Source organism: Pavona decussata, unplaced genomic scaffold, assembly GCF_977016875.1.
Source record: "Pavona decussata unplaced genomic scaffold, jaPavDecu1.1 SCAFFOLD_144, whole genome shotgun sequence".
NCBI classification, from domain to species: Eukaryota; Metazoa; Cnidaria; class Anthozoa; order Scleractinia; family Agariciidae; genus Pavona; species Pavona decussata.
In genome coordinates, this window is record NW_028145557.1 from 612,246 (window position 1) to 625,861 (window position 13,616).

Below are 13,616 nucleotides of genomic sequence, written 5' to 3' on the forward strand. Positions count from 1 at the left end.
AAGAAACTGGGATGCTGCGTCGGTGGGGAGTAGAAACGAATGTATGGTTTATTAACAGAGTTGATAGCTAAAGGTAAATTAGACATCGCAAAGAGCGTTTATCTTTTGTGATGTTTCGAACGTTTTCCCTTCGTCATTGGAATGATGGAGGGCTAACACTCAAAACGTTAGCACTTGAAACTCTTTACAGTGGCCAATTTACCTTTAGTTATCAACTCTGTTATTCTTCACTGCGTTAAAGAGCAGACTTGTACCCAGTCACTTTTCATTTGTTTGTGGGACGAGAGATGACTGGATCAAAAGTGGATTGAGAAGCGCCTCAATCCACTCTCGCATCCAATCTTCTCTTGGCCCACATGCACAAAACAGCGACTGGGTACGAGTCTGTCTAAGGAGGAAATCTAACTATGGCTTTGGAGGTCTTCAACGAAAAACATCAAGAACTTAACAAATTGTTCAATTCTAATGTTATCAGATCAAACTCGTTTTACAAATTTCACTATTTTATTACAAATGTCCCCACTTATTTTCCGCTACACTGATTGCTCTGTAATGAGGCGGTTTATACGATACCAGTAAGACCTCCATTCCGGTAACGACTTGAACGCCTGCTAACACCGCACTAAGAAGGGCAGGCTTAATAACGATATAGGATTCATCCTGTATCGAGGTGTTGAAAGGTAATAGAAACATGAAAGAGTGATGTCACATTTGCATGACCCCGCCCGGAATGAGTTTTCGTACAAAAATAAGAATCTCTATCCGTTAGGATAGAAACGAATATACACCGGTTTGAAAGTCATCCTGGTATCGCGTAAACACAACTGCTCTATAATGACTTTATAGAGCAGTTATCAATTGAGTGTCGTAAAAACAATCCCAAGGTAATTGCTCTGATCAATCATAAAATATGTGAAAAGCCAAATGAACCAATCAGAATTTTAAGCAAATACATGTAACAGACGTTAAGCGCGGGAAAACGAATGCGAGCCAGTCACTACTGAGTTTTTGTTCTTGCTCGTTATTGGATGAGAAAATGGCGGGAGTTTTGCTAATCAATCATAGAGCATATCCTAGATTACTCTCGACACTAAATTGAAAGAGGATTTTTATCTACTTACACTTACTTAACTTACTTAGTTTGTATACCCACGAGGGGCTCAGACCATACAACGATATGCACGATCATTGTGACTAAGATGTATCATAAAAAAAAAAAAAAAAAACATTCCCTATCACTTGGGGAATATGACATTGTTTACATCCGCACCTGAAAACACTGGAAATGACACTCTTTTAAGAATATTGTCTCAAAGTGAGCAATGCCTTCCAAACATATATACAATGACTTCTAACTACACTGTATCTAGAATATTAGCATCTTATTTCTAAGCAACTACAAAAATTAAACGTAAGGTTAAGTTCATGTGTCCAGTTTTCCTATTGTTACATTAAAAATATCAAAAATTATAGTTGAAAACTTCATAAAAGTATTTACATCTTCTCTCCACATTAAACAGGACTGAAATCAGCAAAGGAAACAGTTAATGCATTCTCCTCGTTTTGTTTTACACTATATACAAGTCGCAGTGATAATTTGCATCAAGCCAAGTGGACTTTATCAATGCATCAGTTTCTCACCAAGTAGGTCCTTCTTGTCCTGAGAATGATGCGGTATATCTGTGAAAAAAAAGATCTGGGATTAGTTTTCGCTTGTTTGCAGGCCCTGACTTACAACTGTTTGTAGTTAAGGTCAAGCGCTCCATTTGATTGTCAGAAAAAGAAGAAGAGGTTAAAATATTAAAGGTAGGGAGGGGGAGAAGAGGGGAGGGTGCAGTTATATCTGCTTTTCAAGAAAACAAGAGTTCACTTTGAATTACAATATCAACTAAATAATAAGCTCTACTTTTGGTCTTTTAATTCCGCAACCGTCCGTAACCAAATACACCTGTTCCAGGTCTTATGGTTAAATTTTTAAAAACTGATCGCGAAGGCAAGGTGTTGCATGAGAGAAAATATGGAATATCGGGAGAAGCTGCTTTTGCCTTTGCGTTTAAAGACCTTTTTCCTTGAAGGCAATCTTTATCGGCTTGATGATCGCTCTCAACAATCTGATTATAAAACAATACAAAAGTATTGTTTTTTTTTCAGCAAACTGTCTTTGTTTTCCATAAAAATACGCCTTGTAACTCCTTTAAAGTAAAGGACAATCTTAACTTACCATCTTCTTCTATTTCTTTTCTCCAAATTCAATCGTCACGTCATCACCGATCAGCACAAATGGAGCCCAGTATTTCAAGGACCGGAACTGCTCTGACTCACGCAGAGATTTCATAGACTGGTGAAGAGCCACACTCGCGCTCTTTCCATCTGCCAGGTGTTGGTAGAAGTGTTTCATGAACTCCATGGTGGCCTGGTCATCAATCGCCCAGAGTGATACCAGAACAGAGCGAGCACCAGCACACAAGAAAGCACGCGCTATGCCGACCACGCCCTCAGCCTTGACTTCTCCCTGGCCACTGTGAGAGCAGCTAAGCACAACCAGTCTTGCTCGCAGACAAACGGCTTGTACATCTGACATTGTTAAAATGTAATATTCTTTGTCAGGGATGCGGGATGTCCAGCCTGGGTTTGGGGCCAAAAGAATTTCCCCAGTTTTAGCACATCCATGTGCGGCAATGTGCACCAAAGCAACCGACGTGAGCCTTCGTAATACCTCTCCCTTAGTTGCATTCTTTCCGATGAGGGGTGTGGTCTTCAGAAGGTTTCCAATCATTTCTACTTCCTTTCTGGCGAATGGTAGTGGTTCCCAAAAGGGTTCTCCCATCAGGTTGGTAACTTCTTCTAAACATGGATCTCCCACGAGCAGCGCCCCACTCTTACAGTGGAAATCCTCAGGCGCACCCGTGATCAGCTTTAAGGCGCTCAGCGACGGAACAATGCGAATTTTGGTCGATTCACTCAGCGCAGAATAAGGGGCCAAGCACAATGGACCATCTGGAACAACGATTAACTGGTCACCTTCAAGCAAGTCTGCAATGGGTCCAATGATAACGTCATACAGCGGGCGCAAAGGATTTGCAGTGGAAGTCGGTGGCTGCTTTATTTCCTCAGCAGCTTCTCTGTTGGACGGCGGGTCATCTCTTAGCTCCTCCATTGACCGATCGTCGCACTTGACTCGAACACCTGCGCCAATGTCTCTCAAAGTAGTGTCTATTAATGACTTGCAACTTTCGTATTCGATTTCCTTTTTTTTACAGATAATCTCTTTGCCTCCTCTCAGCAACCAAAACATAATTGTACAGGAGAACTCATCAAGTGCAACAAAAACTGTTTGCGTGGTTAAATTGTTTAACATGCAGGAAATCATTTCCTTAGGTTTACCTGACGCGGACGGTAGTGAGTCAACACCATACTGCTCTTTCAAAGCATCCATCAAGGCCTGTGCTCTCCCTCTGTCAGCAACAAACAAAGCCTTGTCAGTCTCTCCATTCTTCACAAGAGTTCTCCACAAAGAAGTGTACGCACAGCGGTATCTTTCTCGAAAGCTTATTTTCAATGTATCTTCTGACTGAAGAAGAGCTCTTATGTCATCATAAATTTCCACGCTCGATCGATAATAGTCAAGAGCTTCACTAAAAGAACCCGACCATTCATAATCATGACCTAAAGAACAGTATGCGTCGGCCTCATCAAGTTTGTCCTCTGCCTCTTTTGCAATAGTAAGCAGTAGCTTGTGGTACTTAATTGCTTCTTCAAAATTACGAAGTTTGAGAAAAACACTGCCCAAATAGCCATAAGCTACTCCCTCTAAATTTCTATTACCCACTTCTTTGAATATGGCAAGACCTTGTTTTGTGTATTCTGTGGCTCGGTCAAAATCACCCAATTTGGAATAAAAAAGACCCAGCTCTGCAAAAGCTCTCCCCTCAGTAATTCTGTCCCCTTCGTCTTTGGTGATTCTTAGAAGTTGTTCACAGGACTCTATGCCTTTTTGAAGATTACCCATACGTCCATAACAGCTGCTTATGTTGAGATACGCCTCTTTCTCCTCTAACTTGTTCCCCAGTTCTTTAGTTATACGAAGAGACAATTTGTAGTACTCGATTGCTTTTGGAAGATGTCCCAGAGAATTATAAGCTAAGCCCAGATTGTCATAAGCCTCTTTCTCGTCACACTTGTTCCCTAATTCTATAGCAATACTAAGATGGCGTTTGTTGTACTCTATGGCTTGTTTAAAATTACAGGAACGATGATAAAGTCTAGCCAGATTGCAATACGCGTCTCCCTCCATTGCCCTATCCCCTTCCTCCTTAACGATGCTAGCATATTCTTTAAAACACTCTATGGATTGCTCAAAGTTGTGCAGACGGTGATAAGCACCTCCCAGATTGCGATAGGCTTCTCCCTCCCTATGCCTGCATCCTTCTTCCTTAGCGATACTAGCGCACTCTTTGTAATACTCTATGGATTGCTCAAAGTTGTGCAGACTGTCATTAACGACTCCCAGATTAAAACAGGCCTGTGCCTCGTCAGCTCTGTCTCCTAATTCTTTAGCAATACTAAGATGTAGTTTGTGGCACTCTATAGCTTGCTTAAAATCACCCAGACGGTGAAAAGCACCTCCCAGATTGCAATAAGCGTCTCCCTCCACATGCCTGCATCCCTCTTCCTTAGCGATACTCGCGCACTCTTTGTAATACTTTATGGATTGCTCAAAGTTGTGCAGACTGTCATTAAGGACGCCCAGATTAAAACAGGCTTTTGCCTCCTCTGTTCTGCCCCCTAATTCTTTAGCAATACTAAGATCTAGTTTGTGGCACTTGATAGCTTGCTGAAAATCACTCAGACGGTGATAAGCCCATCCCAGATTGCGATAGGCTTCTCCCTCCTTACGCCTGTATCCCTCTTCCTTAGCGATACTAGCGCACTCTTTGTAATACTCTATGGATTGCTCAAAGTTGTGCAGACTGTCATTAACGACTCCCAGATTATAACAGGCCAATGCCTTCCAAGATCTGTCTCCTAATTCGTTAGCAATATTAAGATACAGTTTGTGGCACTCTATAGCTTGCTGAAAATTACCCAGACGGTGGTAAACACGTCCAAGATTGCAATAGGCTGCTCCCTCCCTGTCCCTGTATCCCTCTTCCTTAGCGATACAAAGGCATTGGTTGAAATACTCTATGGCTTGTCGAAAATTACCCTGACTGTCATAAGCCAAACCCAGGTTGAAACAGGCCTGTCCTTCCCCCATCCTATCACCAGTTTGCTTGGCGATTTTAAGCTCTTCCATGTGCTTCACTAAATCGTCTGACTTCTTATCCGACATTTCGCAAGAATGATGATCGGAGTTCCTATTAAATGTATTAGGGTTTCACCAAGGATGACCCTAGAAGAACACAAAGTATATTTGTAGTAAAGGAAAATTCCCCATTTCGGCTTAGAAGAACAGAAAGTATATGTTGCGAAGGTAAATTCCCATTTTTTCCGATTCTAATATGATTTTAATCCATATCAATTTTCGCAAAATAATTCTACTGACACGCAATCCTTGTAAAAACGGTTTTAGTGATTCACAGTATATATATTTTTGTCTGTTTTGTTGAAAAGAAAATTTACGTAGGCGCGTTCTGTTGTTTCAACTCGTGTCATTGATTTTAGAGAAAAATTGGCTGATTAACATTTTAAACCCATCCGTGGCATAATTTAATAGCCGTCTGCGTCTGAAAACTTTCAAAGTGGAAATAAAACAGACAAACTAAAAACAAAAGCTTTTAAATGTAACTATTTGACAAACATACTAACTAAGTGAGCTTTGGAATAAATGGGATTGAATTTTTTTTTTAAGCCTGGTGAATAAATGAAAATGATGTATTATTCAGTAAGTGACACAGGCATGCCCGGAAAAAATCTGGGTGCTCTAATCAGGGGTTTAGCCTATGACCTTTCGATTACTAGCCCGGATGCTCTACCACTGAGCCACAGGAGACTCGTGAGAGGTAAGGGCATTAAACTAGGTTCATGGGACACACATCCTACATACTGCTAGGATTGGAATGTCATGTGTGGCATACGTGCAATGGAATAAACGTGATGGAAAATTTTAAGCTTGGTGAATAAATGAGAATGGTAAAATTGAGTAAAATCCCGAATATATGCCTTATCAGAAATGCCTGGTTATGTAAGACTGTGAATTACTGCTAATTTTTTAGTAAGGCCTCAAATTGAGTTTATTGGAACATGACGTAATTTTGAACAATAGAGCGAGTTGCTCTGTGTGTAGTGCAATAGAGTGATAAAGCAGAAGAGTTAAACAAGTTATTTTTAAAAGCTACAAGTGTCTCATACCAGGGGCAACGAACGAGAACATTTAAGCACAATATTTAAAATACGGTCTCATGTGTTCCCAGATCGTTTTGTTGCCTGACAATTTTAGGAAATGGAATGTTTTTTCTCAAATTTACGAGCTTACGAAAATGCTAGCTGACATGTATACTTTTCTCGTTTTTACGACATATTTGCTCCTTCGAAAACGAAAAGAATAATTTTACCAGTATTACGAAACTTTGTGCTGGCATTTTTCCGAAGAAAACTGCAAATTTTTTTCTTACAACTAAATCCAAATTTCTAAGGCGATTTAAGACCTTTCGAACAGATATTCACCGAAATCAACCCTTTGGTGCCCCGATGGTAAATCATTTGCATGTGCCATATACCAGGCCATACCTTAACTGCTTTTCTAAATTGAGGGCTTCTTGGAATCAGTTCCTGTGAGTTCCATAAACAGAGATGATGACTCTGCAAATAAGTTATTTAGAGACAAACAATTACAACTGCAAGGACCTAAGGTAAACGGGATGGTGGTACTTAGGCAGGCGAAATGTAATAATGTCCCAGCTTAATAAAGTTGTCGCTACGCTATTTTTTAAGTATAAAAATAGAAACTTTAAACAATCAGCAAAAGACCTTAAAAGATGTCAAATTCGTGGCTACTTTGAAATAATTAAAATGTATGAATGAATAGAAAGTGTTTTTTTTCTTCGCTGTATCAAAACTATAAAAAAAAAATAATAAAAAAAATGAAACAATAATCCTTCACCTTTAAGAAGGAATGAAAATAAACGAGATCTTTGTTTTCAGTCGAGTTTCAGGATGTAATTCATTTTCGAATTTCCGAGGTATACTTTGTCTTCCGGTATCGGTTGCTTCACTTTCTAGTTGCGGGAATGTCGTTTTCGAAGCTCTATTTCGTCGCTTTTAGGTTTTCAGTGCACCGATTTCAGTTCAATTTTGGGACGATTATAAAGTGTTTGTTCTTGACACAATCGAAAGTACATCGACTTTGAGCATTACCCGTCCCCTGGAACTCAGACAATCACATCATCACTACAGATGAATACACAAGACTCTCTCCTACTCCTGGTAGTCAAATTTAGGTACCATATAACATATAAGAAGCGAGATCACGTCTTCAATGTGTTGTCTACAGCATGGCACAATGGCGTTATGTTTCAAAAGTGTTGTTGCTTTCTTTTGAAAATCAAATATTCTCTCTCCCGGAATAAACTCAGGCGTTTCTCCCACTTTAGATAAAACAGATGTAACTGGAATCTGAAAATCGTTTACTGCACACTTTTTTTAAGAAAATCCGAACGAATTTAGCATCATAGAATTTGACGTGTCTTCGCAAATTGTTCAAATGTAAAATCACTAACACGATGGCGCGAGTTGCGTGACAGACAAAGGAGGGGCCTGAGCTGGACTACACGGTACCTGTCACGTGAATTTTAGGATCTCCTGATAATTTCAATGACACGCACCAGGAAAACACTCCACTATTCCAGCCAAAAGCGTCTCAATAACTGTCATGTGAGAAAATGTACACTGAGATATGAGCCTGTTTGGCATGCAGCGTGACAATGTGTCGGGAGAGTTTTTTTTTAAGTATAGCGTGATAAGATGACGTTACGTTTAAAAGGTAGTGACTCAGCTTTTTCTGTCGTTCGACAAATATAGTCGAGGAAAGTACATCACATATTCTCTTGCTCTTGGTCAATAACGCTCACAAATTATTCTGTTAAAAGCTGAACACAATCGAGTGTAACTCACCCCTTACAAAATACCGTGGGCGTTACGTCAGGAAAGCTTGATAGAAATTCTCTCTGCAAATAAGAAGTTTGAAAACAAACTGTTATCTAGTTTACTGAGTTTATTCCCAATGCTAGTGGCACTATTAGCCCTGTGTAGACTGGCTGTTAGCCTAGTATATAGCTAGGCCACAGGATCGACAATACTACTAACGTCCATATGATTTTCAAAGGAACCCTTACTCTTGCCTCTGAAGTTCATACCTACAACACCAGATTTGTATCGAACCTTAATTTTCATCGGCCGAGGAAAAAGGAATAATTACGGAGCTGCCACTTTTGCGTTTTCTGGGTCTAAAATAATAGGTTTTACAAGCAATACAAATTGTACCTTTTAAGGAGGCTCGCGGCAGTTTTTTTTGGACGTGGGGTGAAAGTTTTGAAATTACAATCTTGCATAGAAGATCAACTTCGATCTCCTTCATATTATAAAATTATCATGATTTCAACATAGGATTAAAGTTTATTTTTTCGTCTGTTTCCAAGCAAAAACTGTTACCATAGCAAGAGTAGCGCAAAGCCTCTCATTTTAAACATTGTCGATTATCTCGAAATCTAGTCGGACACTTAATGACGAAACTTTAGGGATTTAAACTACTCAATCTAGACAACTTGTTGGTGAAATTAGAAAAAAATCTGCTAAAGCGTTTTCAAGTAAACAATGAATCAATTTTTACGGGGTGATTTTGTTTATTGCCGCATTTTTCACCGATATCTCTGGAAAAATAAAACTTGACACTTTGTCTTTTCTGTTAAAAGCTCTTTCCTCATAGAAAAACATTCTAAATGTATATTGAGCTTCATGGGTGTCTCCGATTTTATGATATTTATGTTTGAAAACAGTTAAAATAAAGCGCAGATGAATGAAAAAGTTCCTACTTTGCATAAATCGAGATATCTTTAAAATGCCCCCACATATTTTTCTCTTAAATTACAAGCGGTTAGAGTAAGAATTCTTTTCGATATTCCCACAAGTTTTAGGCTCAAGAACCGAAGCCGGTGTTAGATAAGAAGGCTGAATCTTGGTAAACGTTCAGTCGTTATTGGCTTTCTCCTAACAATAGTTTCATTTTGTTTGTCCGGATCTACTTCACTGCTGTTCACGTGCTGTGAATATCTATGATTACGTGAAGTCTTGCAAAAGGTTAAATTGACATAAATGTATGCTCCTGCTTCCCAAGTCCTCCATTGTAAATTTTACCTTTTGCACGACTTCACGTGATGATAAATATACCGGGATTGTGTTATGATAACTTAATGACCGAACTGACACATGTTTTCTATTCTGGTTACGTAATGTCAGTAAGTGTAAGATTACAAAGCGTCCTCGTTTCATAAAAAAGAAAAAGATAAACAGACAAAAAGCTTTCCTAAATGAAAACTTTAAGTAAAAATTGACAATGGAACCTTTAATTTTTTTATGAAGTGGATTTCCGGTAACGTTAAGACATCAGTTCGACAAAGTCTGCAGCGCAAGTAATGTTTTAAACTTAAGCTTGACCTTTTTCTCTCCACATCGCGAAACACAATATGGTTAGTCAACACCCGATTTCTTCGACGTGAACTGTCAAGTATTTCGATTCTTAGAACTTATACTTTCTATTTACCACTTGACTAGGGTTAATTTTTTTTCTGAAAACGGCATATTTGACTCTTAAACTTGTAAACAATATGGCCGCTGATTTCATGGCTATGTGACGTCACACTGGTAGAAAAACTCCGTTCCTTCCCTTCTGACATACACGCACTAAATGGATTTTGATTGGACCTCCAGGTTTAAGGAATAATTTAATATCCACATTTGTGACTACGATGACTACGACGACAAAGAAACTCGACCGAAATCCGCCCAGGCCTTCAGCGTAATCAATATGCACATTTGCGGCTACAACGAAGGAAGAAAAACTTCCCCGACTGAAAACTTGACGCAGTGCGGGCATCCCACGTAACTAATAAAACGGAATGCTAAGCCAATGTTGTTTGATCTTTTCAGATGCTTTAGCTGAAAATTGTAATCGCAGAAAGGTTTAGGAACGGAATTATATTTTCTGAATTTACTAGCTGTTGTTGGCTTAACGAGAATAACAGGTGACCTTTTCCGCATTTTTAATATTTGCCCCTTCGAAAACGAAAGGAATTAGTTTTCTAGTGTCACGAAATTTTGTGCTTACATTTTGACGAAGAAAACTATAGATTTTCTTTACGACTAAATCTGGATTTCTGAGATTTCCAGCAAAATGAACAGTTGCCTTTGATTAAAGGCAGCAACTCTAGCCCAATTAAAGGTTGTTCGTTCTTGTAGAAGGCGAGTAGAGTTTAGTTGCAAGAGCTAAAAATGATTCAGTACAATCAATAGACCCTTTGCATAAATGGCACCCAAATTTAATTAACAATACTTGATACATCCTAAGCCTCGTGTTTATGTTTCCAGACAAAGGATTTTTCACATGAATATGAGGCTTAGGATGAATCAAGTATTGTTATTCAAATTTGGGCGCCATTTATGAAAAGGGTCCATACATCCATCGTTGCGGAACGAATATTTACAGTTTCACAGATGTACACTCAGTCATAAGGGTCACCGAAGATTTCAAAAAACTTTAAAGAAATGGTAGTAAAATTTCAACCTTATTTGAGAACATTATCCCGCTAGCGTATCGTTTACGGCCTCGTTACTGGCTAGAAAAGTGGGTGCTATATTCGGGTTGCATGGATATCCTTCGTAATTAAGTCATTGATTAAAACTCTTGTCAGGAATGACTGCTACAGTTGTAAGACTCTGAATTTAGGCTTCCTTACAAACTGGACCTCATTTGGCAGTAAGGCGAGCAAGTTGCTTTTGACAATGGTGATGTCTTAAAAACTCAAGCAGGTCACCAAGGATTTCTTTTCGCTGCTGCTGAAGTTACGTGAATAATTGCGACGGTCTCTCACGAGGCAACAAATTTTTTTTTTTGGCGAAGAATTTTTCTCAGGAAAAAGTCACCAACTGTAAAAATGAACATGTTGTCGACTTATCTCTCACGGGTATTTCACATAATCCCCTCGTATCGAGCTTTCGGTTGACATGATACTGGACACAGCATGAGGAAAATATATTCCAAAATACCCTCACTTGGTCAATAACCCTCGCAACTTACTATTTTGAGACGTAACACGTTAGTGAGTGAACTCACCATTATAAAATGCCTCTTGAAGTAATGTCACGAAAGCTTGGCAGAAACTCGCTACAAATAAAAGTAAAACAAAAAAATTATGATTTAACTTAAAGAAGCAGCAGCAAAATATTACAGCCGAAAAAAGAACTGGTTGCCCAACTGAAAATTCCCTTCACTGCAGAAATTTAAACAGACAAAATATTCAGGGAAAACTTAATTTCGTTTTCGTTAATAAAAACAACATCAAGGCAATGTTGAACTTTTGTTTGGTTTATCAACGAAGTTGATAAGGAAATTTCATCACCGTAGAGAGAATTGAGTGCTGATGTTTCTTGCGTTAGCCCATTGTCAGAGCGAGTCAGTGAATTGTGGATTGTAAATGGTTTATACAGTGAGCAGTGGGGATACGCTATTGCTGGGAGCATGGTAACGTGGAAAGCAAGATTGAATTCGTGGAATGAAAAGCGCTCGCTGATTCCGCTTTTCCTACTTTACCACGCTTCCACTAATAGCGTAGTTACACCGCTCAATATACAAACCACATACAACCTACAATTCTGTGATTTACTATGACAAAGGGTTAACGCTCGAAACTTCAGTACTCGAATCTCTCTACGGTGGCCAAATTATCTATCAAATCTGTTAAAAAGCATACATTTTCTGTAGAGTCAGCTCTTTTTAAAGCATGTTACAACATATTACTTTAAAATGACGTAGGCCCACAAGAATAAAAATATATTTCGAACTAGTTGGCACATTGCATTTCAGTTGCCTTGAACAAGTGAATTATTAAAACCAACCAAGATTAAGTTTAGTGGAATATGATGTTATTTTGAGGAATTGTGTGAGTTCCTCGATATATAGCGCATAGAGTAAAGCAGCAGAATCAAACAAACATATATTGACATTAAGTTTATAGTTTGTATCTCTTATCATAAGGCAATGACTTACCATTCACTGCTTTACTAACTGGATCCTTCTTTGACTTGGTTCAACCAGCGTAATTAACAGAAATGACGAATCTGCAAACAAGTCATTCGAAGAAAAACAAATGAAAAGTTTCTCGTAAAGTCATTATCTTATAACTCGCCTTCCAAAATCACACCAGGCGACGCGTATATCATAAAGTAAAAGGGCTGGGTAGAAATCTGAACCTGAGTTTTACGATAATTATGGTAACGTTCACTACACATGATACACAAGGATTGTGACCATTTTTTTGGTGAAACATGATGTTAGTTTGAGGAATAGATTGAGTTCCTCGATGTATAGTGCACAGAGTAAAGCAGCAGAATTAAACAACTTAACTTATATAAATATTCAGTGAATAGTTTGTATCTCGTATCATTAGGCAATGACTTACCATTCACTGCTTTTGATCCTTCTTTGACTTGGTTCAACCAGCGTAGTTAACAGAAATGACAAATCTGCAAACCAGTCATTGGAAGAAAAACAAATGAAATGTTATTCGGAAAATCATTATCTTATAACTCGCCTACCAAAGTCACACCAGGCGACGCGTATCATAAAGTAAAAGGGCTAGGTAGAAATCTGAACCTGAGTTTTACGATAATTATGGTAACAATCACTGCACATGAGACACAAGGATTGTGACCATTTTCTGATTTAACAATTTTTTCAAAGAGTTTAATTAATCCTACACTGAATACTCCAGCATTTCACTTACCACTTGATTAGTTGACGGTTTTCGTTGGTTCCTAAAGAGACTTGCGTGCTAATGTAATATTTTTATGGCGCTCATCAAAAAATTAGGAGCTTTCTGGTAACATATTGATTAATAATAATTCAAAATTAACTTTAAACCAAAACTGCGGCTACTCGTTAAGCCCAAAACAAATGCGAGGATTATGCATAACGAGGAGTCTTTTTATAGAATACTGGCGGAAGTCTTTATTTTTAGCTTTGTTAGATCATCACCGATCAAGCTATCGTAATTACGTCACCGCTCACAAAAACAGAAAGATGAACTAAAAACCTTAAACCTCAAACTTTTTGCTGAATTTTCTAGCTATTTAAAAATAATTAAAATCAACGAAGTAGTGTGCATTATTCCCAGTGTGGATTGACAACAACAACAACAACAACAACAACAACAAAAAGCCAACAGGGGAGGGGATGTAGATTTGTTTTTAAGCTTTAGTGTTTTCGGTTCCTCGTTTGCATTGTTGCATTGTTTTTCGTTTTCGAGTGCTTTTTATATTTTAGATTTTTCCCGTTCTTTGGCATAAACAAGTCGTCTACAAAGTATTGTTTATCACTGTCAGCCGGCAACACATATCTGCATGCT

General features: G+C 38.5%; 1 protein-coding gene across 3 annotated transcripts; it reads right to left on the reverse strand.

The window, feature by feature from the left end:
• Positions 1–235: 235 nt before the first annotated feature.
• Positions 236–13,156, reverse strand: LOC146466420 (uncharacterized). Of its 3 annotated transcripts, XM_085127378.1 has the most exons (8): positions 12,996–13,156; positions 12,672–12,735; positions 12,260–12,330; positions 11,327–11,377; positions 8,113–8,165; positions 6,730–6,801; positions 2,222–5,392; positions 236–1,680 (listed from the first exon to the last, which is right to left on the reverse strand). In XM_085127378.1, exon 7 carries the CDS (start codon positions 5,330–5,332, stop codon positions 2,231–2,233), a length of 3,102 nt encoding a protein of 1,033 aa, XP_084983504.1. In that variant the 5' UTR covers positions 5,333–5,392; positions 6,730–6,801; positions 8,113–8,165; positions 11,327–11,377; positions 12,260–12,330; positions 12,672–12,735; positions 12,996–13,156; the 3' UTR covers positions 236–1,680; positions 2,222–2,230. The 3 variants fall into 3 exon arrangements, with proteins under 3 accessions (XP_084983504.1, XP_084983506.1, XP_084983505.1); XM_085127380.1 differs by lacking the exon at positions 12,672–12,735; XM_085127379.1 differs by having other exon boundaries at positions 2,222–6,801.
• Between the last annotated feature and the right edge of the window lie 460 nt (positions 13,157–13,616).

Coding starts and splice junctions, on each gene's coding strand:
- LOC146466420 (XM_085127380.1), bottom strand. CDS start 5,332: ATGTCGGATAAGAAGTCAGACGATTTAGTGAAGCACATGGAAGAGCTT.